This window comes from Centropristis striata, chromosome 14, assembly GCF_030273125.1.
Source record: "Centropristis striata isolate RG_2023a ecotype Rhode Island chromosome 14, C.striata_1.0, whole genome shotgun sequence".
Lineage (NCBI taxonomy): Eukaryota > Metazoa > Chordata > Actinopteri > Perciformes > Serranidae > Centropristis > Centropristis striata.
Genome location: NC_081530.1, coordinates 35,298,898 through 35,326,586, shown reverse-complemented (window position 1 = coordinate 35,326,586; position 27,689 = coordinate 35,298,898). Strand labels below are relative to the sequence as shown.

The window sequence follows — 27,689 nt, the reverse complement described above, 5'->3', positions numbered from 1 at the left end:
GATATAAAATACTTCAATTTAAAGAGCGCCACCTAGTGGTAATCGGCCAAAATTTTGCAGAGAGCCTCAGGGGCTCATGGGGAAGTAGTAACCCGAATTTCATGTCATTCAGACACACCAATGTGGAGATATGCAACACTTTGTGTTTTTGTGTTGATAATAGCGCCACCTGCAGGAAGTTGTTATGTAATAACTTGAGTATTCTTTGGGTAATCAAAATTCTTTTAATAACTTTTTGTCATGAGGGTCCAGGGATGCTGTGTGCAAAGTTTGGTGCAAAACGATGAAATTGCCTAGGAGGAGTTCGAAAAAGTAGGTTTGCGACATTTTGCGAATTTGCGAAAAAAAACGGTAGGCGAAAATGGGCGTGGCCTATATCACGAGATTCAGCACAACTCAGTGAACGCGTGGATATACGTTTTTTGAATGTGCGATAAAGTATGTGGGAGTTATTAGCCAAAACGCGCTTTCCTTTATTATAGCGCCACCTAGTGGTGGAAATTCAGGATGACAATAGATTATAAAATTTTTCGCCAGGTGTGACTTATATTCAAAGTTTCATGAGTTTTGGGGTATGTTCAGGCAGTGAAATATGCGATCATTTGGGTACGAGAATAATAAAAAAAAAAATAAATAATCATTCGAAATACAATAGGGACCTCGCAGGTCGTTGCCTGCTCGGGCCCTAATAATCATTCGAAATACAATAGGGACCTCGCAGGTCGTTGCCTGCTCGGGCCCTAATAATAATAATAACTAGGACTGCGCGCAGTACTGAACGGGCCCTCGCAGTACGCGCGTGTCGGGGCATGCTGCCGTCAGGGTGCGTGCGTTACAGGGGCCAGTCTATACCACCCCTACGAATTTCATTGCCTTAAGTCTTATGGTCTGGGCACAGTGGCATTTTTAAAATTAAACTGCCGCCAGAGCGCCACCTAGGGGCCGATCAATAAAACCTTCAAGGGTTATTGTCAAGAGGGCATTGACAATAAGTATACCAAGTTTGGTGTTAATCCGACCAACCGATGTAGAGATATAAATTACTTCAATTTAAAGAGCGCCACCTAGTGGTCATCGGCCAAAATTTTGCAGCGAGCCTCAGGGGCTCATGGGGAAGTAGTAACCTGAGTTTCATGTCATTCAGACACACCAATGTGGAGATATGCAACACTTTGTGTTTTGTGTTGAAAATAGCGCCACCTGCAGGAAGTTGTTATTTAATAACTTGAGTATTCTTTGGGTAATCAAAATTATTTTAATAACTTTTTGTTATGAGGGTCCATAGATGCTGTGTGCAAAGTTTGGTGCAGAACGATGAAATTACCTAGGAGGAGTTCGAAAAAGTAGGTTTGCGACATTTCGCGAATTTGCGAAAAAAAACGGTAGGCGAAAATGGGCGTGGCTTATATCACGAGATTCAGCACGACTCAGTGAACGCGTGGATATAAGTTTTTTGAATGTGCGATAAAGTATGTGGGAGTTATTTGCCTAAACGCGCTTTCCTTTATTATAGCGCCACCTAGTGGTGGAAATTCAGGATGACAATAGATTATAAAATTTTTCACCATGTGTGACTTATATTTAAAGTTTCATGAGTTTTGGGGTATGTTCAGGCAGTGAAATATGCGATCATTTGGGACAAAGAATAATAAAAATAATAAAAACTAGGACTGCGCGCAGTACTGAACGGGCCCTCGCAGTACACGCGTGTCGGGGCATGCTGCCGTCGGGGTTTGTGCGTTACAGGGACCAGTCTATACCACCCCTATGAATTTCATTGCCTTAAGTCTTATGGTCTGGGCACAGTGGCACTTATTAAATTAAACTGCCGCCAGAGCACCAACTAGGGGCCGATCAATAAAATCTTCAAGGGTTATCCTCAGATGGGCATTGACAATAACTATACCAAGTTTGGTGTTAATCCGACCAACCGATATGGAGATATAAAATACTTCAATTTAAAGAGCGCCACCTTGTGGTCATCGCCCAAAATTTTGCAGAGAGCCTCAGGGGCTCATGGGGAAGGAAGATCTTGAGTTTCATGTCATTCAGACACACCAATGTGGAGATATGCAACACTTTGTGTTTTGTGTTGAAAATAGCGCCACCTGCAGGAAGTTGTTATTTAATAACTTGAGTATTCTTTGGGTAATCAAAATTATTTTAATAACTTTTTGTCGTGAGGGTCCATAGATGCTGTGTGCAAAGTTTGGTGCAAAACGATGAAATTGCCTAGGAGGAGTTCGAAAAAGTAGGTTTACGACATTTTGCGAATTTGCGAAAAAAAACTCCAGGCGAAAATGGGCGTGGCTTATATCACGAGATTCAGCACAACTCAGTGAATGCGTGGATATAAGTTTTTTGAATGTGCGATGAAGTGTGTGGGAGTTATTAACCTAAATGCGCTTTCCTTTATTATAGCGCCACCTAGTGGTGGAAATTCAGGATGATAATAGATTATAACATTTTTCACCATGTGTGACTTATATTTAAAGTTTCATGAGTTTTGGGGTATGTTCAGGCAGTGAAAAATGCGATCATTTGGGCACGAGAATAATAAAAACTAGGACTGCGCGCAGTACTGAACGGGCCCTCGCAGTACACGCGTGTCGGGGCATGCAGCCGTCGGGGTTTGTGCGTTACAGGGGCCAGTCTATACCACCCCTATGAATTTCATTGCCTTAAGTCTTGTGGTCTGGGCACAGTGGAACTTATTAAATTAAACTGCCGCCAGAGCGCCACCTAGGGGCCGATCAATAAAATCTTCAAGGGTTATCCTCAGGAGGGCTTTGACAATAAGTATACCAAGTTTGGTGTTAATCCGACGAACCGATGTGGAGATATAAAATACTTCAATTTAAAGAGCGCCACCTAGTGGTCATCGCGCAAAATTTTGCACAGAGCCTCAGGGGCTCATGGGGAAGTAGTAACCTGAGTTTCATGTCATTCAGACACACCAATGTGGAGATATGCAACACTTTGTGTTTCGTGTTGAAAATAGCGCCACCTGCAGGAAGTTGTTATTAAATAACTTGAGTATTCTTTGGGTAATCAAAATTCTTTTAATAACTTTTTGTCATGAGGGTCCATAGATGCTGTGTGCAAAGTTTGGTGCAAAACGATGAAATTGCCTAGGAGGAGTTCGAAAAAGTAGGTTTGCGACATTTCGCGAATTTGCGAAAAAAAACGGTAGGCGAAAATGGGAGTGGCCTATATCACGAGATTCAGCACAACTCAGTGAACGCGTGGATATAAGTTTTTTGAATGTGCGATAAAGTATGTGGAAGTTATTAGCCTAAACGCACTTTCCTTTATTATAGCGCCACCTAGTGGTGGAAATTCAGGATGACAATAGATTATAAAATTTTTCACCATGTGTGACTTATATTTAAAGTTTCATGAGTTTTGGGGTATGTTCAGGCAGTGAAATATGCGATCATTTGGGAAGAAGAATAATAATAAAAAAAAAAATAATAAATAATCATTCGAAATACAATAGGGACCTCGCAGGTCGTTGCCTGCTCGGGCCCTAATAATAAATAAACATTCGAAATACAATAGGGACCTCGCAGGTCGTTGCCTGCTCGGGCCCTAATAATAATAAATAATCATTCGAAATACAATAGGGACCTCGCAGGTCGTTGCCTGCTCGGGCCCTAATAATAAACTAGGACTGCGCGCAGTACTGAACGGGCCCTCGCAGGACACGCGTGTCGGGGCATGCTGCTGTCAGGGTTTGTGCGTTACAGGGGCCAGTCTATACCACCCCTATGAATTTCATTGCCTTAAGTCTTATGGTCTGGGCACAGTGGGACTTATTAAATTAAACTGCCGCCAGAGCGCCACCTAGGGGCCGATCAATAAAATCTTCAAGGGTTATCCTCAGGAGGGCATTGACAATAAGTATACCAAGTTTGGTGTTAATCCTACCAACCGATTTGGAGATATAAAATACTTAAATTTAAAGAGCGCCACCTAGTGGTCATCGCCAAAAATTTTGCAGAGAGCCTCAGGGGCTCATGGGGAAGTAGTAACCTGAGTTTCATGTCATTCAGACACACCAATGTGGAGATATGCAACACTTTGTGTTTTGTGTTGATAATAGCGCCACCTGCAGGAAGTTGTTATTTAATAACTTCAGTATTATTTGGGTAATCAAAATTCTTTTAATAACTTTTTGTCATGAGGGTCCATAGATGCTGTGTGCAAAGTTTGGTGCCAAACAATGAAATTGCCTAGGAGGAGTTCGAAAAAGTAGGTTTGCGACATTTCGCGAATTTGCGAAAAAAAACGGTAGGCGAAAATGGGAGTGGCTTATATCACGAGATTCAGCACAACTCAGTGAACGCGTGGGTATAAGTTTTTTGAATGTGCGATAAAGTATGTGGGAGTTATTAGCCAAAACGCACTTTCCTTTATTATAGCGCCACCTAGTGGTGGAAATTCAGGATGACAATAGATTATAAAATTTTTCACCAGGTGTGATTTATATTTAAAGTTTCATGAGTTTTGGGGTATGTTCAGGCAGTGAAATATGCGATCATTTGGGAAGAAGAATAATAATAAAAAAAAAAAGTACACGCATGTCGGGGCATGCAGCCGTCAGGGTTTGTGCGTTACAGGGGCCAGTCTATACCACCTCTATGAATTTCATTGCCTTAAGTCTTATGGTCTGGGCACAGTGGCACTCATTAAATTAAACTGCCGCCAGAGCGCCACCTAGGGGCCGGTCAATAAAATCTTCAAGAGTTATCCTCAGGAGGGCATTGACAATGAGTATACCAAGTTTGGTGTTAATCCGACCAACCGATTTGGAGATATAAAATACTTCAATTTAAAGAGCGCCACCTAGTGTTCATCGGCCAAAATTTTGCAGCAAGCCTCAGGGGCTCATGGGGAAGTAGGAACCTGAGTTTCATGACATTCAGACACACCAATGTGGAGATATGCAACACTTCGTGTTTTGTGTTGAAAATAGCGCCACCTGCAGGAAGTTGTTATTTAATAACTTGAGTATTCTTTGGGTAATCAAAATTCTTTTAAAAACTTTTTGTCATGAGGGTCCATAGATGGTGTGTGCAAAGTTTGGTGCAAAACGATGAAATTGCCTCGGAGGAGTTCGAAAAAGTAGGTTTGCGACATTTCGCGCATTTGCGAAAAAAAACTCCAGGCGAAAATGGGCGTGGCTTATATCACGAGATTCAGCACAACTAAGTGAACGCGTGGATATAAGTTTTTTGAATGTGCGATAAAGTATGTGGGAGTTATTAGCCAAAACGCACTTTCCTTTATTATAGCGTCACCTAGTGGTGGAAATTCAGGATTACAATAGATTCTAAAATTTTTCGCCAGGTCTGACTTATATTTGAAGTTTCATGACTTTTGGGGTATGTTCAGGCAGTGAAATATGCGATCATTTGGGGGGAAGAAAAATAATAAAAAGAACTAGGGGCCGATCAATAAAATCTTCAAGGGTTATCCTCAGGAGGGCATTGACAATAAGTATACCAAGTTTGGTGTAAATCTGACCAACCGATGTAGAGATATAAAATATTTCAATTTAAAGAGCGCCACCTAGTGGTAATCGGCCAATATTTTGCAGAGAGCCTCAGGGGCTCATGGGGAAGTATTAACCTGAGTTTCATGTCATTCAGACACACCAATGTGGAGAGCTGCAACACTTTGTGTTTTGTGTTGAAAATAGCGCCACCTGCAGGAAGTTGTTATTTAATAACTTGAACATTCTTTGGGTAATCAAAATTCTTTTAATAACTTTTTGTCATGAGGGTCCATAGATGCTGTGTGCAAAGTTTGGTGCAAAACGATGAAATTGCCTAGGAGGAGTTCGAAAAAGTAGGTTTGCGACATTTCGCGAATTTGCGAAAAAAAACGGTAGGCGAAAATGGGAGTGGCTTATATCACAAGATTCAGCACAACTCAGTGAACGCGTGGATATAAGTTTTTTGAATGTGCGATAAAGTATGTGGGAGTTATTAGCCAAAACGCACTTTCCTTTATTATAGCGCCACCTAGTGGTGGAAATTCAGGATGACAATAGATTATAAAATTTTTCGCCAGGTATGACTTATATTTAAAGTTTTGTGAGTTTTGGGGTATGTTCAGGCATTGAAAAATGCGATCATTTGGGGGGAAGAAAAATAAAAATAACTAGGACTGCGCGCAGTACTGAACGGGCCCTCGCAGTACACGCGTGTCGGGGCATGCTGCCGTCGGGGTTTGTGCGTTACAGGGACCAGTCTATACCACCCCTATGAATTTCATTGCCTTAAGTGTTATGGTCTGGGCACAGTGGCAGTTATTAAAATAAACTGCCGCCAGAGCGCCACCTAGGGGCCGATCAATAACACCTTCAAGGGTTATCCTCAGGAGGGCATTGACAATAAGTATACCAAGTTTGGTGTTAATCCGACCAACCGATGTAGAGATATAAAATACTTCAATTTAAAGAGCGCCACCTAGTGGTAATCGGCCAAAATTTTGCAGAGAGCCTCAGGGGCTCATGGGGAAGTAGTAACCCGAATTTCATGTCATTCAGACACACCAATGTGGAGATATGCAACACTTTGTGTTTTGTGTTGATAATAGCGCCACCTGCAGGAAGTTGTTATGTAATAACTTGAGTATTCTTTGGGTAATCAAAATTCTTTTAATAACTTTTTGTCATGAGGGTCCAGGGATGCTGTGTGCAAAGTTTGGTGCAAAACGATGAAATTGCCTAGGAGGAGTTCGAAAAAGTAGGTTTGCGACATTTTGCGAATTTGCGAAAAAAAACGGTAGGCGAAAATGGGCGTGGCCTATATCACGAGATTCAGCACAACTCAGTGAACGCGTGGATATACGTTTTTTGAATGTGCGATAAAGTATGTGGGAGTTATTAGCCAAAACGCGCTTTCCTTTATTATAGCGCCACCTAGTGGTGGAAATTCAGGATGACAATAGATTATAAAATTTTTCGCCAGGTGTGACTTATATTCAAAGTTTCATGAGTTTTGGGGTATGTTCAGGCAGTGAAATATGCGATCATTTGGGTACGAGAATAATAAAAAAAAAAACTAGGACTGCGCGCAGTACTGAACGGGCCCTCGCAGAGTGGAGCCGTCGGGGGAGGAGCCGTCTGGGGAGGAGCCGTTGGGGGAGGACACGTCAGGCGCGGCACTGTGGGCCAGTCCCTATGCGTACCAAATCGCGTGTCTCCAACTAGTCAGCTCAAAGTAGGTGTAAAACATGTTACTTGCTGTAGCCAGCAGGGGGCGCTATGACTGTGTGTCAATATTGACATGTGGGTGTGTTCCGGGCTGGCCCCTAATCACGTGTGTGAAATTTGGGACAGATTGGACAATGTATGGTCAAGTTAGCCAGTCTGGTGTTAGATGGCGAGACACCATATTTTGCCGCCATGCCACGCCCACATAGTGTGACCGTCGGTAAAGATTTATACAACTTTTGATCCCAAAGGCCTTGTGATGGTACTGACCAAGTTTGAAGTAAATCGGCTGGAATCTGTAGGAGGAGTTTGTTAAAGTATGCAGCGTAGAAATGGCCAAAAACGATGACAAGTGCGATATTCAAACCAAGATGGCGGACTTCCGGTTGGGTTTGAGGTATGGGTCCAAGAGTCTTTTTGGTGCGTCTCCACATGAGTAATGTGTGTACCAAATTTCGTGTCTCTACGTGAAACCTACTGCAAGGGCTAAGTCTAAAACAAGTTACTTCCTGTAGCCAGCGGGGGGCGCTATGACTGTGTGTCAATATTGACACGTGGGTGTGTTCCGGGCTGGACCCTAATCACGTGTGTGAAATTTGGGACAGATTGGACAATGTATGGTCAAGTTATACAGTCTCGTGTGTTACGGCGAGACGGCATATTTTGCCGCCATGCCACGCCCACATAGTGTGACCGTCGGTAAAGCTTTATACAACTATTGATCCCAAAGGCCTTGTGATGCTACTGACCAAGTTTGAAGTCAATGGGATGAAATCTGTTGGAGGAGTTATGTAAAGTATGCAAGGTGGTCATGTGATGAAAGGGGGCGTGATATAGCATAAGGGGCGGGGCTTTATGAAATATTGTTGTGTGGAAGTGTTAAGGGCTGGACTCTGATGAAGCATGAGAAGTTTGGACCCGATGGGACAAAGTATGTGGAAGTTATAACGATCTCGTGTTTTATGGCGAGACGCCATATTTTGCCGCCGTGCCACGCCCACATAGTGTGAGCGGCGGTAAAGCTTTATACAACTTTTGATCCCAAAGGCCTTGTGATGGTACTGACCAAATGTGAAGTCGATCGGGTGAAATCTGTAGGAGGAGTTTGTTAAAGTATGCAACGTGGAAATGGGCCAAAACAGCAGGAAACGCCATTTTCGATCCAAGATGGCCGACTTCCTGTACGTTTTAGGTTATGGGTTCTTGAGACTTTTTGGTGCGTCTTGCCATGATACATGTATGTACCAAATTTCATGCTGATACGACATTCCTGTGCGAGGGGCTGAATTTTCTTGACTTTCAAGGGGGCGCTGTTGAGTCATTTTGGCACACCCATTGCCGCAAATACCAGAATACGTAAATTTCACATGAGATTTATATATATTCCAAATTTGGTGAGTTTTGGAATATGATAAAGCCCCCAAAAAGGCAATTCATTTGGGAGAAGGAGAAAAATAATAATAATAGACGGACCAATTACAATAGGGTCCTCGCACCGTTAGTGCTCGGTCCCTAATAAATAATCATTCGAAATACAATAGGGAACTCGCAGGTCGTTGCCTGCTCGGGCCCTAATAAAAACTAGGACTGCGCGCAGTACTGAACGGGCCCTCGCAGTACACGCGTGTCGGGGCATGCAGCCGTCGGGGTTTGTGCGTTACAGGGGCCAGTCTATACCACCCCTATGAATTTCATTGCCTTAAGTCTCATGGTGTGGGCACAGTGGCACTCATTAAATTAAACTGCCGCCAGAGCGCCACCTAGGGACCAATCAATAAAATCTTCAAGGGTTATCCTCAGGAGGCCATTGACAATAAGTATACCAAGTTTGGTGTTAATCTGACTAACCGATTTGGAGATATAAAATACTTCAATTTAAAGAGCGCCACCTAGTGTTCATTGCCCAAAATTTTGCAGAGAGCCTCAGGGGCTCATGGGGAAGTAGTAACCTGAGTTTCATGTCATTCAGACACACCAATGTGGAGATATGCAACACTTTGTGTTTTGTGTTGATAATAGCGCCACCTGCAGGAAGTTGTTATTTAATAACTTTAGTATTGTTTGGGTAATCAAAATTCTTTTAATAACTTTTTGTCATGAGGGTCCATAGATGCAGTGTGCAAAGTTTGGTGCAAAACGATGAAATTGCCTAGGAGGAGTTCGAAAAAGTAGGTTTACGACATTTCGCGAATTTGCGAAAAAAAACTCCAGGCGAAAATGGGAGTGGCCTATATCACGAGATTCAGCACAACTCAGTGAACGCGTGGATATAAGTTTTTTGAATGTGCGATGAAGTATGTGGGAGTTATTAGCTTAAACGCGTTTTCCTTTATTATAGCGCCACCTAGTGGTGGAAATTCAGAATGACAATAGATTATAAAATTTTTCGCCAGGTGTGACTTATATTTAAAGTTTCGTGACTTTTGGGGTATGTTCAGGCAGTGAAAAATGCGATCATTTGGGAAGAAGAAAAAAAAAAAAATAAATAAAAATAAATAATCATTCGAAATACAATAGGGACCTCGCAGGTCGTTGCCTGCTCGGGCCCTAATAAGTACACGCGTGTCGGGGCATGCTGCCGTCAGGGTTTGTGCGTTACAGGGGCCAGTCTATACCACCCCTATGAATTTCATTGCCTTAAGTGTTATGGTCTGGGCACAGTGGCATTTTTTAAATTAAACTGCCGCCAGAGCGCCACCTAGTGGCCGATCAATAAAACCTTCAAGGGTTGTTCTCAAGAGGGCATTGACAATAAGTATACCAAGTTTGGTGTTAATCCGACCAACCGATTTGGAGATATAAAATACTTCAATTTAAAGAGCGCCACCTAGTGGTCATCGGCCAAAATTTTGCACAGAGCCTCAGGGGCTCATGGGGAAGCAGCAACCTGAGTTTCATGTCATTCAGACACACCAATGTGGAGATATGCAACACTTTGTGTTTTGTGTTGAAAAAAGCGCCACCTGCAGGAAGTTGTTATTTAATAACTTGAGTATTATTTGAGTAATCAAAATTCTTTTAATAACTTTTTGTCATGAGGGTCCATAGATGCAGTGTGCAAAGTTTGGTGCAAAACGATGAAATTGCCTAGGAGGAGTTCGAAAAAGTAGGTTTACGACATTTCGCGAATTTGCGAAAAAAAACTCTAGGCGAAAATGGGAGTGGCCTATATCACGAGATTCAGCACAACTCAGTGAACGCGTGGATATAAGTTTTTTGAATGTGCGATGAAGTATGTGGGAGTTATTAGCTTAAACGCGTTTTCCTTTATTATAGCGCCACCTAGTGGTGGAAATTCAGAATGACAATAGATTATAAAATTTTTCGCCAGGTGTGACTTATATTTAAAGTTTCATGAGTTTTGGGGTATGTTCAGGCAGTGAAAAATGCGATCATTTGGGAAGAAGAAAAATAAAAAAAACTAGGACTGCGCGCAGTACTGAACGGGCCCTCGCAGTACACGCGTGTCGGGGCATGCTGCCGTCGGGGTTTGTGCGTTACAGGGACCAGTCTATACCACCCCTATGAATTTCATTGCCTTAAGTCTTATGGTCTGGGCACAGTGGCACTTATTAAATTAAACTGCCGCCAGAGCACCAACTAGGGGCCGATCAATAAAATCTTCAAGGGTTATCCTCAGATGGGCATTGACAATAACTATACCAAGTTTGGTGTTAATCCGACCAACCGATATGGAGATATAAAATACTTCAATTTAAAGAGCGCCACCTTGTGGTCATCGCCCAAAATTTTGCAGAGAGCCTCAGGGGCTCATGGGGAAGGAAGATCTTGAGTTTCATGTCATTCAGACACACCAATGTGGAGATATGCAACACTTTGTGTTTTGTGTTGAAAATAGCGCCACCTGCAGGAAGTTGTTATTTAATAACTTGAGTATTCTTTGGGTAATCAAAATTATTTTAATAACTTTTTGTCGTGAGGGTCCATAGATGCTGTGTGCAAAGTTTGGTGCAAAACGATGAAATTGCCTAGGAGGAGTTCGAAAAAGTAGGTTTACGACATTTTGCGAATTTGCGAAAAAAAACTCCAGGCGAAAATGGGCGTGGCTTATATCACGAGATTCAGCACAACTCAGTGAATGCGTGGATATAAGTTTTTTGAATGTGCGATGAAGTGTGTGGGAGTTATTAACCTAAATGCGCTTTCCTTTATTATAGCGCCACCTAGTGGTGGAAATTCAGGATGATAATAGATTATAACATTTTTCACCATGTGTGACTTATATTTAAAGTTTCATGAGTTTTGGGGTATGTTCAGGCAGTGAAAAATGCGATCATTTGGGCACGAGAATAATAAAAACTAGGACTGCGCGCAGTACTGAACGGGCCCTCGCAGTACACGCGTGTCGGGGCATGCTGCCGTCGGGGTTTGTGCGTTACAGGGACCAGTCTATACCACCCCTATGAATTTCATTGCCTTAAGTGTTATGGTCTGGGCACAGTGGCAGTTATTAAAATAAACTGCCGCCAGAGCGCCACCTAGGGGCCGATCAATAACACCTTCAAGGGTTATCCTCAGGAGGGCATTGACAATAAGTATACCAAGTTTGGTGTTAATCCGACCAACCGATGTAGAGATATAAAATACTTCAATTTAAAGAGCGCCACCTAGTGGTAATCGGCCAAAATTTTGCAGAGAGCCTCAGGGGCTCATGGGGAAGTAGTAACCCGAATTTCATGTCATTCAGACACACCAATGTGGAGATATGCAACACTTTGTGTTTTGTGTTGATAATAGCGCCACCTGCAGGAAGTTGTTATGTAATAACTTGAGTATTCTTTGGGTAATCAAAATTCTTTTAATAACTTTTTGTCATGAGGGTCCAGGGATGCTGTGTGCAAAGTTTGGTGCAAAACGATGAAATTGCCTAGGAGGAGTTCGAAAAAGTAGGTTTGCGACATTTTGCGAATTTGCGAAAAAAAACGGTAGGCGAAAATGGGCGTGGCCTATATCACGAGATTCAGCACAACTCAGTGAACGCGTGGATATACGTTTTTTGAATGTGCGATAAAGTATGTGGGAGTTATTAGCCAAAACGCGCTTTCCTTTATTATAGCGCCACCTAGTGGTGGAAATTCAGGATGACAATAGATTATAAAATTTTTCGCCAGGTGTGACTTATATTCAAAGTTTCATGAGTTTTGGGGTATGTTCAGGCAGTGAAATATGCGATCATTTGGGTACGAGAATAATAAAAAAAAAAATAAATAATCATTCGAAATACAATAGGGACCTCGCAGGTCGTTGCCTGCTCGGGCCCTAACTAGGACTGCGCGCAGTACTGAACGGGCCCTCGCAGTACACGCGTGTCGGGGCATGCAGCCGTCGGGGTTTGTGCGTTACAGGGGCCAGTCTATACCACCCCTATGAATTTCATTGCCTTAAGTCTTGTGGTCTGGGCACAGTGGAACTTATTAAATTAAACTGCCGCCAGAGCGCCACCTAGGGGCCGATCAATAAAATCTTCAAGGGTTATCCTCAGGAGGGCTTTGACAATAAGTATACCAAGTTTGGTGTTAATCCGACGAACCGATGTGGAGATATAAAATACTTCAATTTAAAGAGCGCCACCTAGTGGTCATCGCGCAAAATTTTGCACAGAGCCTCAGGGGCTCATGGGGAAGTAGTAACCTGAGTTTCATGTCATTCAGACACACCAATGTGGAGATATGCAACACTTTGTGTTTCGTGTTGAAAATAGCGCCACCTGCAGGAAGTTGTTATTAAATAACTTGAGTATTCTTTGGGTAATCAAAATTCTTTTAATAACTTTTTGTCATGAGGGTCCATAGATGCTGTGTGCAAAGTTTGGTGCAAAACGATGAAATTGCCTAGGAGGAGTTCGAAAAAGTAGGTTTGCGACATTTCGCGAATTTGCGAAAAAAAACGGTAGGCGAAAATGGGAGTGGCCTATATCACGAGATTCAGCACAACTCAGTGAACGCGTGGATATAAGTTTTTTGAATGTGCGATAAAGTATGTGGAAGTTATTAGCCTAAACGCACTTTCCTTTATTATAGCGCCACCTAGTGGTGGAAATTCAGGATGACAATAGATTATAAAATTTTTCACCATGTGTGACTTATATTTAAAGTTTCATGAGTTTTGGGGTATGTTCAGGCAGTGAAATATGCGATCATTTGGGAAGAAGAATAATAATAAAAAAAAAAATAATAAATAATCATTCGAAATACAATAGGGACCTCGCAGGTCGTTGCCTGCTCGGGCCCTAAAAATAAAAACTAGGACTGCGCGCAGTACTGAACGGGCCCTCGCAGTACACGCGTGTCGGGGCATGCTGCTGTTGGGGTGTGTGCGTTACAGGGGCCAGTCTATACCACCCCTATGAATTTCATTGCCTTAAGTCTTATGGTCTGGGCACAGTGGAACTTATTAAATTAAACTGCCGCCAGAGCGCCACCTAGGGGCCGATCAATAAAATCTTTAAGGGTTATCCTCAGGAGGGCATTGACAATAAGTATACCAAGTTTGGTGTTAATCCAACCAACGGATTTGGAGATGTAAAATACTTCAATTTAAAGAGCGCCACCTAGTGGTAATCGTCCAAAATTTTGCAGAGAGCCTCAGGGGCTCATGGGGAAGTAGTAACCTGAGTTTCATGTCATTCAGACACACCAATGAGGAGATATGCAACATTTCATGTTTTGTGTTGAAAATAGCGCCACCTGCAGGAAGTTGTTATTAAATAACTGGAGTATTCTTTGGGTAATCAAAATTCTTTTAATAACTTTTTGTCATGAGGGTCCATAGATGCTCTGTGCAAAGTTTGGTGCAAAACTATGAAATTGCCTAGGAGGAGTTCGAAAAAGTAGGTTTGTGACTTTTTGCGAATTTGCGAAAAAAAACGGTAGGCGAAAATGGGAGTGGCCTATATCACGAGATTCAGCAGAACTCAGTGAACGCGTGGATATAAGTTTTTTGAATGTGCGATAAAGTATGTGGGAGTTATTAGCCTAAACGCGCTTTCCTTTATTGTAGCGCCACCTAGTGGTGAAAATTCAGGATGACAATAGATTATAAAATTTTTCGCCAGGTATGACTTATATTTAAAGTTTCGTGAGTTTTGGGGTATGTTCAGACATTGAAAAATGCGATCATTTGGGGGGAAGAAAAATAAAAATAATAAAAAAAATAAAAAGAATAATCATTCGAAATACAATAGGGACCTCGCAGGTCGTTGCCTGCTCGGGCCCTAATAAATAATCATTCGAAATACAATAGGGACCTCGCAGGTCGTTGCCTGCTCGGGCCGTAATAATAAACTAGGACTGCGCGCAGTACTGAACGGGCCCTCGCAGTACACGCGTGTCGGGGCATGCTGCCGTCAGGGTTTGTGCGTTACAGGGGCCAGTCTAGACCACCCATATGAATTTCATTGCCTTAAGTCTTATGGTCTGGGCACAGTGGCATTTTTTAAATTAAACTGCCGCCAGAGCGCCACCTAGGGGCCGATCAATAAAACCTTCAAGGGTTATTCTCAGGACGGTATTGACAGTAAGTATACCAAGTTTGGTGTGAATCCGACCAACCGATTTGGAGATATAAAATACTTCAATTTAAAGAGCGCCACCTAGTGGTCATCGTCCAAAATTTTGCACAGAGCCTCAGGGGCTCATGGGGAAGTAGAAACCTGAGTTTCATGTCATTCAGACTCACCAATGTGGAGATATGCAACACTTTGTGTTTTGTGTTGAAAATAGCGCCACCTGCAGGAAGTTGTTATTTAATAACTTGAGTATTCTTTGGGTAATCAAAATTATTTTAATAACTTTTTGTCATGAGGGTCCATAGATGCTGTGTGCAAAGTTTGGTGCAAAATGATGAAATTGCCTAGGAGGAGTTCGAAAAAGTAGGTTTGCGACATTTCGCAAATTTGCGAAAAAAAACGGTAGGCGAAAATGGGAGTGGCCTATATCACGAGATTCAGCACAACTCAGTGAACGCGTGGATATAAGTTTTTTGAATGTGTGATAAAGTATGTGGAAGTTATTAACCTAAACGCACTTTCCTTTATTATAGCGCCACCTAGTGGTGGAAATTCAGGATGACAATAGATTATAAAATTTTTCACCATGTCTGACTTATATTTAAAGTTTCATGAGTTTTGGGGTATGTTCAGGCAGTGAAAAATGCGATCATTTGGGTACGAGAAAAATAAAAATAACTAGGACTGCGCGCAGTACTGAACGGGCCCTCGCAGTACACGCGTGTCGGGGCATGCTGCCGTCGGGGTTTGTGCGTTACAGGGGCCAGTCTATACCACCCCTATGAATTTCATTGCCTTAAGTCTTATGGTCTGGGCACAGTGGCACTTATTAAAATAAACTGCCGCCAGAGCGCCAACTAGGGGCCGATCAATAAAACCTTCAAGGGTTATCCTCAGGAGGGCATTGACAATAAGTAGACCAAGTTTGGTGTAAATCTGACTAACCGATGTGGAGATATAAAATACTTCAATTTAAAGAGCGCCACCTAGTGGTCATCGGCCAAAATTTTGCACAGAGCATCAGGGGCTCATGGGGAAGTAGTAACCTGAGTTTCATGTCATTCAGACACACCAATGTGGAGATATGCAACACTTTGTGTTTTGTGTTGATAATAGCGCCACCTGCAGGAAGTTGTTATTTAATAACTTGAGTATTATTTGGGTAATCAAAATTCTTTTAATAACTTTTTGTCATGAGGGTCCATCGATGCTGTGTGCAAAGTTTGGTGCAAAACGATGAAATTGCCTAGGAGGAGTTCGAAAAAGTAGGTTTGCGACATTTCGCGCATTTGCGAAAAAAAAAACGGTAGGCGAAAATGGGCGTGGCTTATATCACGAGATTCAGCACAACCCAGTGAACGCGTGGATATAAGTTTTTTGAATGTGCGATAAAGTATGTGGGAGTTATTAGCCTAAACGCGATTTCCTTTATTATAGCGCCACCTAGTGGTGGAAATTCAGGATGATAATAGATTATAAAATTTTTCACCAGGTGTGACTTATATTTAAAGTTTCATGAGTTTTGGGATTTGTTCAGGCAGTGAAATATGTGATCATTTGGGAAGAAGAAAAAAAATAATAACTAGGACTGCGCGCAGTACTGAACGGGCCCTCGCAGTACACGCGTGTCGGGGCATGCTGCCGTCGGGGTTTGTGCGTTACAGGGACCAGTCTATACCACCCCTATGAATTTCATTGCCTTAAGTCTTATGGTCTGGGCACAGTGGCACTTATTAAATTAAACTGCCGCCAGAGCACCAACTAGGGGCCGATCAATAAAATCTTCAAGGGTTATCCTCAGATGGGCATTGACAATAACTATACCAAGTTTGGTGTTAATCCGACCAACCGATATGGAGATATAAAATACTTCAATTTAAAGAGCGCCACCTTGTGGTCATCGCCCAAAATTTTGCAGAGAGCCTCAGGGGCTCATGGGGAAGGAAGATCTTGAGTTTCATGTCATTCAGACACACCAATGTGGAGATATGCAACACTTTGTGTTTTGTGTTGAAAATAGCGCCACCTGCAGGAAGTTGTTATTTAATAACTTGAGTATTCTTTGGGTAATCAAAATTATTTTAATAACTTTTTGTCGTGAGGGTCCATAGATGCTGTGTGCAAAGTTTGGTGCAAAACGATGAAATTGCCTAGGAGGAGTTCGAAAAAGTAGGTTTACGACATTTTGCGAATTTGCGAAAAAAAACTCCAGGCGAAAATGGGCGTGGCTTATATCACGAGATTCAGCACAACTCAGTGAATGCGTGGATATAAGTTTTTTGAATGTGCGATGAAGTGTGTGGGAGTTATTAACCTAAATGCGCTTTCCTTTATTATAGCGCCACCTAGTGGTGGAAATTCAGGATGATAATAGATTATAACATTTTTCACCATGTGTGACTTATATTTAAAGTTTCATGAGTTTTGGGGTATGTTCAGGCAGTGAAAAATGCGATCATTTGGGCACGAGAATAATAAAAATAAAAACTAGGACTGCGCGCAGTACTGAACGGGCCCTCGCAGTACACGCGTGTCGGGGCATGCAGCCGTCGGGGTTTGTGCGTTACAGGGGCCAGTCTATACCACCCCTATGAATTTCATTGCCTTAAGTCTCATGGTGTGGGCACAGTGGCACTCATTAAATTAAACTGCCGCCAGAGCGCCACCTAGGGACCAATCAATAAAATCTTCAAGGGTTATCCTCAGGAGGCCATTGACAATAAGTATACCAAGTTTGGTGTTAATCTGACTAACCGATTTGGAGATATAAAATACTTCAATTTAAAGAGCGCCACCTAGTGTTCATTGCCCAAAATTTTGCAGAGAGCCTCAGGGGCTCATGGGGAAGTAGTAACCTGAGTTTCATGTCATTCAGACACACCAATGTGGAGATATGCAACACTTTGTGTTTTGTGTTGATAATAGCGCCACCTGCAGGAAGTTGTTATTTAATAACTTTAGTATTGTTTGGGTAATCAAAATTCTTTTAATAACTTTTTGTCATGAGGGTCCATAGATGCAGTGTGCAAAGTTTGGTGCAAAACGATGAAATTGCCTAGGAGGAGTTCGAAAAAGTAGGTTTACGACATTTCGCGAATTTGCGAAAAAAAACTCCAGGCGAAAATGGGAGTGGCCTATATCACGAGATTCAGCACAACTCAGTGAACGCGTGGATATAAGTTTTTTGAATGTGCGATGAAGTATGTGGGAGTTATTAGCTTAAACGCGTTTTCCTTTATTATAGCGCCACCTAGTGGTGGAAATTCAGAATGACAATAGATTATAAAATTTTTCGCCAGGTGTGACTTATATTTAAAGTTTCGTGACTTTTGGGGTATGTTCAGGCAGTGAAAAATGCGATCATTTGGGAAGAAGAAAAAAAAAATAAAAAATAAAAATAAATAATCATTCGAAATACAATAGGGACCTCGCAGGTCGTTGCCTGCTCGGGCCCTAATAAGTACACGCGTGTCGGGGCATGCTGCCGTCAGGGTTTGTGCGTTACAGGGGCCAGTCTATACCACCCCTATGAATTTCATTGCCTTAAGTGTTATGGTCTGGGCACAGTGGCATTTTTTAAATTAAACTGCCGCCAGAGCGCCACCTAGTGGCCGATCAATAAAACCTTCAAGGGTTGTTCTCAAGAGGGCATTGACAATAAGTATACCAAGTTTGGTGTTAATCCGACCAACCGATTTGGAGATATAAAATACTTCAATTTAAAGAGCGCCACCTAGTGGTCATCGGCCAAAATTTTGCACAGAGCCTCAGGGGCTCATGGGGAAGCAGCAACCTGAGTTTCATGTCATTCAGACACACCAATGTGGAGATATGCAACACTTTGTGTTTTGTGTTGAAAAAAGCGCCACCTGCAGGAAGTTGTTATTTAATAACTTGAGTATTATTTGAGTAATCAAAATTCTTTTAATAACTTTTTGTCATGAGGGTCCATAGATGCAGTGTGCAAAGTTTGGTGCAAAACGATGAAATTGCCTAGGAGGAGTTCGAAAAAGTAGGTTTACGACATTTCGCGAATTTGCGAAAAAAAACTCTAGGCGAAAATGGGAGTGGCCTATATCACGAGATTCAGCACAACTCAGTGAACGCGTGGATATAAGTTTTTTGAATGTGCGATGAAGTATGTGGGAGTTATTAGCTTAAACGCGTTTTCCTTTATTATAGCGCCACCTAGTGGTGGAAATTCAGAATGACAATAGATTATAAAATTTTTCGCCAGGTGTGACTTATATTTAAAGTTTCATGAGTTTTGGGGTATGTTCAGGCAGTGAAAAATGCGATCATTTGGGAAGAAGAAAAATAAAAAAAAAAATAAAAACTAGGACTGCGCGCAGTACTGAACGGGCCCTCGCAGTACACGCGTGTCGGGGCATGCTGCTGTTGGGGTGTGTGCGTTACAGGGGCCAGTCTATACCACCCCTATGAATTTCATTGCCTTAAGTCTTATGGTCTGGGCACAGTGGAACTTATTAAATTAAACTGCCGCCAGAGCGCCACCTAGGGGCCGATCAATAAAATCTTTAAGGGTTATCCTCAGGAGGGCATTGACAATAAGTATACCAAGTTTGGTGTTAATCCAACCAACGGATTTGGAGATGTAAAATACTTCAATTTAAAGAGCGCCACCTAGTGGTAATCGTCCAAAATTTTGCAGAGAGCCTCAGGGGCTCATGGGGAAGTAGTAACCTGAGTTTCATGTCATTCAGACACACCAATGAGGAGATATGCAACATTTCATGTTTTGTGTTGAAAATAGCGCCACCTGCAGGAAGTTGTTATTAAATAACTGGAGTATTCTTTGGGTAATCAAAATTCTTTTAATAACTTTTTGTCATGAGGGTCCATAGATGCTCTGTGCAAAGTTTGGTGCAAAACTATGAAATTGCCTAGGAGGAGTTCGAAAAAGTAGGTTTGTGACTTTTTGCGAATTTGCGAAAAAAAACGGTAGGCGAAAATGGGAGTGGCCTATATCACGAGATTCAGCAGAACTCAGTGAACGCGTGGATATAAGTTTTTTGAATGTGCGATAAAGTATGTGGGAGTTATTAGCCTAAACGCGCTTTCCTTTATTGTAGCGCCACCTAGTGGTGAAAATTCAGGATGACAATAGATTATAAAATTTTTCGCCAGGTATGACTTATATTTAAAGTTTCGTGAGTTTTGGGGTATGTTCAGACATTGAAAAATGCGATCATTTGGGGGGAAGAAAAATAAAAATAATAAAAAAAATAAAAAGAACTAGGACTGCGCGCAGTACTGAACGGGCCCTCGCAGTACACGCGTGTCGGGGCATGCAGCCGTTGGGGTGTGTGCGTTACAGGGGCCAGTCTATACCACCCCTATGAATTTCATTGCCTTAAGTCTTATGGTCTGGGCACAGTGGCATTTATTAAATTAAACTGCCGCCAGAGCGCCACCTAGGGGCCGATCAATAAAACCTTCAAGGGTTGTCCTCAAGAGGGCATTGACAATAAGTACACCAAATTTGGTGTTAATCCAACCAACCGATTTGAAGATATAAAATACTTCAATTTAAAGAGCGCCACCTAGTGGTAATCGTCCAAAATTTTGCAGCGAGCCTCAGGGGCTCATGGGGAAGTAGTAACCTGAGTTTCATGTCATTCAGACACACCAATGAGGAGATATGCAACATTTCGTGTTTTGTGTTGAAAATAGCGCCACCTGCAGGAAGTTGTTATTTAATAACTTGAGTATTCTTTGGGTAATCAAAATTCTTTTAATAACTTTTTGTCATGAGGGTCCATAGATGCTGTGTGCAAAGTTTGGTGCAAAACGATGAAATTGCCTAGGAGGAGTTCGAAAAAGTAGGTTTGCGACATTTCGCGAATTTGCGGAAAAAAACTCTAGGCGAAAATGGGAGTGGCCTATATCACGAGATTCAGCACAACTCAGTGAACGCGTGGATATAAGTTTTTTGAATGTGCGATAAAGTATGTGGGAGTTATTAGCCAAAACGCACTTTCCTTTATTATAGCGCCACCTAGTGGTGGAAATTCAGGATGACAATAGATTATAAAATTTTTCACCAGGTGTGACTTATATTTAAAGTTTCATGAGTTTTGGGGTATGTTCAGGCAGTGAAATATGCAATCATTTGGGAAGAAGAATAAAAATAATAAAAACTAGGACTGCGCGCAGTACTGAACGGGCCCTCGCAGTACGCGCGTGTCGGGGCATGCTGCCGTCAGGGTGCGTGCGTTACAGGGGCCAGTCTATACCACCCCTACGAATTTCATTGCCTTAAGTCTTATGGTCTGGGCACAGTGGCATTTTTAAAATTAAACTGCCGCCAGAGCGCCACCTAGGGGCCGATCAATAAAACCTTCAAGGGTTATTGTCAAGAGGGCATTGACAATAAGTATACCAAGTTTGGTGTTAATCCGACCAACCGATGTAGAGATATAAATTACTTCAATTTAAAGAGCGCCACCTAGTGGTCATCGGCCAAAATTTTGCAGCGAGCCTCAGGGGCTCATGGGGAAGTAGTAACCTGAGTTTCATGTCATTCAGACACACCAATGTGGAGATATGCAACACTTTGTGTTTTGTGTTGAAAATAGCGCCACCTGCAGGAAGTTGTTATTTAATAACTTGAGTATTCTTTGGGTAATCAAAATTATTTTAATAACTTTTTGTTATGAGGGTCCATAGATGCTGTGTGCAAAGTTTGGTGCAGAACGATGAAATTACCTAGGAGGAGTTCGAAAAAGTAGGTTTGCGACATTTCGCGAATTTGCGAAAAAAACCGGTAGGCGAAAATGGGCGTGGCTTATATCACGAGATTCAGCACGACTCAGTGAACGCGTGGATATAAGTTTTTTGAATGTGCGATAAAGTATGTGGGAGTTATTTGCAATTTTGCAAGGTCCATTCCCGCGAATACCAGAATACGTAAATTTCAAATCTGATTTATGTATATTCCAAATTTGGTGAGTTTTTGAATATGATAAAGCCCTCAAATAAGCGATTTACTCCCCCTAAAAATAATAATAATAATAATAATAAACGGACCAATTTCAATAGGGTCCTCGCACCGTTAGTGCTCGGTCCCTAATAATAATAATAATAATAAAAAACGGACCAATTACAATAGGGTCCTTGCACCGTTAGTGCTCGGTCCCTAACAAGCAGTACTGAACGGGCCCTTGCAGAGTGGAGCCGTCGGAGGAGGGCACGTCGGGGGAGTCCCTATGCGTCCCAAATGGCGTGTCTCCTACCACTGTGCTCGGGGTAGGTGTAAAACATAATACTTGCTGTAGCCAGCAGGGGGCGCTATGACTGGGTGTCAATATTGACACGTGGGTGTGTCCAGGGCTGGCCCCTAATCATGTGTGTGAAATTTGGGACAGATTGGACAATGTATGGTCAAGTTATACAGTCTGGTGTTAGATGGCGAGACGCCATATTTGGCCGCCATGCCACGCCCACATAGTGTGATCGTCGGTAAAGATTTATACAACTTTTGATCCCAAAGGCCTTGTGATGGTACTGACCAAGTTTGAAGTCAATTGGATAAAATCTGTAGGAGGAGTTAGTTAAAGTATGCAGCGTGGAAATGGGTAAAAATTATGAATTGTGTGATATTCGAACCAAGATGGCGGACTTCCTGTTGGGTTTGAGATATGGGTCCAAGAGGCTTTTTGGTGTGTCTTCACATGATTCATGTGTGTACCAAATTTCGTGTCTCTACGTGAAGCCTACTGCGAGGGCTAAGTAGAAAACATGTGACTTCCTGTAGCCAGCAGGGGGCGCTATGACTGTGTGTTAATATTGACACATGGGTGTGTTCCGGGCTGGACCCTAATCACGTGTGTGAAATTTGGGACAGATTGGACAATGTATGGTCAAGTTATACAGTCTCGTGTGTTACGGCGAGACGGCATATTTTGCCGCCGTGCCACGCCCACATAGTGTGAGCGGCGGTAAAGCTTTATACAACTTTTGATCCCAAAGTCCTTGTGATGGTACTGACCAAGTTTGAAGTCAATTGGATAAAATCTGTAGGAGGAGTTCGTTAAAGTATGCGACCTGGAAATGGCCAAAAACGATGACAAGTGCAATATTCAATCCAAGATGGCCGACTTCCTGTACGTTTTCGGGTATGGGTTCTTGAGGCTTTTTGGTGCGTCTTCCTATGATACACATATGTACCAACTTTCGTGTGTCTACGTGAAAAAAACCTATATTGTGAGGATGTTTTGAAAATTTTGAGGGGGCGCTAGTGAGTCATTTTGCAAGGTCCATTCCCGCGAATACCAGAATACGTAAATTTCAAATCTGATTTATGTATATTCCAAATTTGGTGAGTTTTTGAATATGATAAAGCCCTCAAATAAGCGATTTACTCCCCCTAAAAATAATAATAATAATAATAATAAACGGACCAATTTCAATAGGGTCCTCGCACCGTTAGTGCTCGGTCCCTAATAATAATAAATAAACATTCGAAATACAATAGGGACCTCGCAGGTCGTTGCCTGCTCGGGCCCTAATAATCATTCGAAATACAATAGGGACCTCGCAGGTCGTTGCCTGCTCGGGCCCTAATAATCATTCGAAATACAATAGGGACCTCGCAGGTCGTTGCCTGCTCGGGCCCTAATAATTACAATTATTAAAACGAAAAGTGGCAATTTTCTCATCATTATATGAATATTATGAATATTAAATTATTGTTATTATCATTATTATTAATACTAATACTAATACCAATATTATATTATTATAAGTATGACAATTAATATTATTAATAATAATAATAATAATAATAATAATAATAATAATGCATTAAATATTAAAACATTTTGACGTATTAAAAATTATAATTTAATATATAAATATTATTTTTTAAAACACATTTAAATTAACAGTTAATTAATAAATATTTTGAAAAGCAAAATAACTACAATCAAATTCAAATTAAATGTCAAATAAGAATACTAATATAAATTATTTTCATTTTTTATTTTAGCTGGAAAAAAATCTGAATTTCCACTGAAGCTTTGTCACTGATACATTAGAATTATTACCATTATTAATTATATATTAAACAGAAAAAAATATTAAACATTATTAATATATTAATTATATTTTATTATATTAATTATATATTAAACATAACAATTTAAATTTTAAATAAATGAATAAATAATACAAATAAACAATTTTAAATAAATATTTAATTTCTTAAATATTATAAAAATTAAAATTAAAACATATTATTTAAAAGGCAGAATAATTAAAAATTAAATAAATTAAATCAAATTATTACATTTATTTAAAATAAAAACAGCATTTGTGTAAACGAATAGAAATGTTCTGCATGAAAACATTAAAACATGAAAACCAGCTGCTGCTCATCTGGTTTTATAGTTAAACTGCAGGTGATCCTGAAACAACTTCCTGCTGCTTCTTCTTCTTCTGTTTCACACACACACACACACACACACACACACACACACACACACACACACACACATGCACACTGAACCAGGTCACTCTGTGATAATCTCTCATCTTTAATCTGCAAAATCTGTAAAATCTGATCTGTGCCGGCGCCTCGGCTGTGACCTTTGACCTCAGAGCGCTAACATGCGTGCTACATGTTAGCATGAAGCTCTTTAACATGAGATTAAAGGCTCAGCACACACACACACACACACACACACACACACACCGGGGGCTGATGGGAACTGAGGGGGCGGGCTGTTAATTGTTACCAAACAGGAAGTGTGTCATCACTAACAGGCCTGTCAATCAGAGTTTTATCCTGCAGGGGGAGGAAATGAAAACCAGGTGACACACACACACACACACACACACACACACACACACACACAGCCAGAGATCACCTGTCAATCAGAAACTGTAAGGAAATCGAAGAATGGAAGAAAAAAGACTGAAGTAATGAATAAGGAAAATAAAGAAAGGAGAGGAAACGAGGGAAGGAAGAAGAGAAGATGGGAAGGGGAGGAAAAAAGGGACAGGGAAAGGAAAGGAGGAGGAAGAGAGAGGAGAGGAGAGGAGAGGAGAGGAGAGGAGAGGAGAGGAGAGGAGAGGAGAGGAAAGGAGAGAAGAAGACAGGAGAGGAGGAAAGGAAATGAAAGGAATGGCAATAAGGAAAGGAGAGGAAAGGAAAGGAAAGGAATGAAGGGAAGGAGAGGAGAGGAAAGGAAAGAAGGAAAGGATAAGAGAGGACAGGAAAGAAGGAAAGGAAAGGAAAGGAAATAAGGAAAGAGGAAAGGAAAGAAGGAAAGGAAAGGAAAGGAAAGAAAAGGAAAGGAAAGGAAAGGAAAGAAGGAAAGGAAAGGAAAGGAAAGGAAAGGAAAGGAAAGGAAAGGAAAGAAAAGGAAAGGAAAGAAAAGGAAAGCAGAGGAGAAAAGATAAAAAATTATGTAAGTAATGAATAAGGAAAATAAAGGAAGAAGAGGGAAAGAGGAAAGGAAAAGGAGGACAGGAGAAGAAAGGAAGAAGAGAAGATGGGAAAGGAGAGGAAGAAGAAGAGAAGAAGAGCAGGAAGAGAAAAGGAAAGAAGGATGGAGATGAAGTGAAGGAAAAGTGGGGAAGAAAAGAATCAAGAAGGAGAGGAAACAAGAAAAGGAAAGACAAAGGAAAGGAACAGAGTGAAGGAGAGTGAGAGGAAGTTAAGAAAATAAGAGCGTGGGGGGTGAGGGGGGGTCAGTCACATGACTGTGATAGAAAGCAGCTGTTGATGATCAGCAGCTGAGAGAATAAACACAGAACAGGTTAAAGGTTCTCACAGGAACCAGAAACAACGTTCAGAACCATTTACTGTTCCGTCAACTCTCCTTCATATTCACGTCAAATCACAGTTTTCTGTTTATTTATTGTCTTAATTCGTGTTTCTGGCTGGAGAGTGTAAACATTAATGATGTCATCAGGAGGAATTTATCACTTCCTGCAGGAGCAAAGACTGCTGCACCGTCAAAATAAAATGACTGATCTCAGATTTAATGTGAATAAACGGATCTAAATGATGCTTTATCAGGTCTGATAATACAAGAGCACAGCTGTTAAAAGTGATTGATTGATTCTGCTGAGAATCTGTTTACACAGAGCAGAGAGGAGAGGACAGGAGAGGCTGTTTACACAGAGCCAAGAGGAGAGGACAGGAGAGGCTGTTTACACAGAGCAGAGAGGAGAGGACAGGAGAGGCTGTTTACACAGAGCAGAGAGGAGAGGACAGGAGAGGCTGTTTACACAGAGCCAAGAGGAGAGGACAGGAGAGGCTGTTTACACAGAGCAGAGAGGAGAGGACAGGAGAGGCTGGAAACATGACAATACTGAGAATATGTGGAGAAAAACGTTAACATTTTGGTAATTTTGTGTCTTTTGTGGAAATGTTGTGTCTTCTTTAGAAATGTTGTGTCTTTTTTGGAAATTTTGTGTCTTTTTTGGAAATTTTGTGTATTTTTTGGTCAATTTGTGTCTTTTTTGGAAATTTTATGTCTTTTTTTGGTAATTTTGTGTCTTTTTGGGAAATTTTGTATCTTTTTTGGTTATTTTGTGGGGTTTTTTGGAAATGTGTCTTTTTTGGAAATGTGTCTTTTTTGGAAATTTTGTACCTTTTTTGGTCATTTTTTTGAAAAATTGTTTATATTATATATATTGTTTAGACGAAACCAGGTTAACAGTTTCCTACCATTTCCAGTCTTTATGCTAAGCTAAGCTAACTATCCTTCAGATATGAGAGCGGCACCAAAGGAGATTTCACTAAATGTTGAACTCTTCCTTTAATCCTCACTTTCTTTTTTCTTCTTCTCTCTTTTAAAATAAAACACACACACACTTGTGTCTTTCTTATCATTTCATGTCTTTTTGGAAATTTGTGTCTTTTTTTAGTCACTTTGCGTCTCTTTTGGTCATTTTTTTACAACATCCGTTCTCTATTTCAAAATAAAAACCAACAATCAGAAGCTGTTTGAAACATCTGCAGACACACAAACAGCTGTTCACAGAGAAGGGGCGGAGCCAATATACAACTTACATGACACATTTTACAGTTAAATTAAATTCACCATAACACACACACACACACACACACACACACACACACACACACACACACACAAACACAAGGAGTTTGGTCATTTTGTGTCTTTTTTGGGTAATTTTGCATCTTTTTTGGTCGTTTTGCTTCTTTAATGGAAATTTTGTGTCTTTTTGAGTCACTTTGCATCTGTTTTGGACATTTTGTGTCTTTTTTGGTCATTTTGCGTCAATTTGGGGGAAATTTTGTGTATTTTAAGTCATTTTGCGTCTTTTTGCATCTTTGCGTCTTTTTGGGGACATTTTGTGTCTTTTTTTGGTCCTTTTGTTTCTTTTTTTAGTCATTTTGTGTCTCTTTGGTCATTCGTTCTCTATTTCAACACAACATAATAACAATCAGAAGCTGTTTGAAACATCTGCAGACACACAAACAGCTGTTCACAGAGAGGGGGCGGAGCCACAGCACCACCGCCAATATACAACTTACATGACACAGTTTACAGTTATACAGTAAAATAAATTCACCATAACACACACACACACACACACACGGGGAGAACAGGAAGTCAAACAGCTGCAACACACACACAGATCACATGAGAAAGATGTCAAACACACTGTCTCTGTCTCAAACACACACACACACACACACACACACATACACACACACACACACACACACACACACGAGGGGACTCACCAGCAGTCAGCAGGAGGATCAGTGAGGCTCCACTCAGATAAACAGACAGAAAACTGGACATGATTCAAATAAAAAGAGAGAATAAATGAATGAATGAATGAATGAGAGAGTGATAAAGACACAAAGAGTGCACAGAGAAAGAGAGAGAGAGTGAGAGAGAAAGAGAGGGAGCAGGGAGGTGTGATGGT

At 41.2% G+C, this 27,689-nt stretch overlaps 1 protein-coding gene across 1 annotated transcript in view; it reads right to left on the bottom strand.

Annotated features, from left to right (window-relative positions):
* si:ch211-191i18.2 (uncharacterized protein LOC564095 homolog) overlaps positions 1-27,689 on the bottom strand; it is a 66,231-nt gene extending 38,542 nt beyond the window's left edge. The window contains exon 1 of the mRNA XM_059349884.1: positions 27,502-27,689. Within this exon, the coding sequence (XP_059205867.1) occupies positions 27,502-27,562 (61 nt within the window). The 5' untranslated portion in view covers positions 27,563-27,689. The remainder of the gene's footprint in view (positions 1-27,501) is intronic.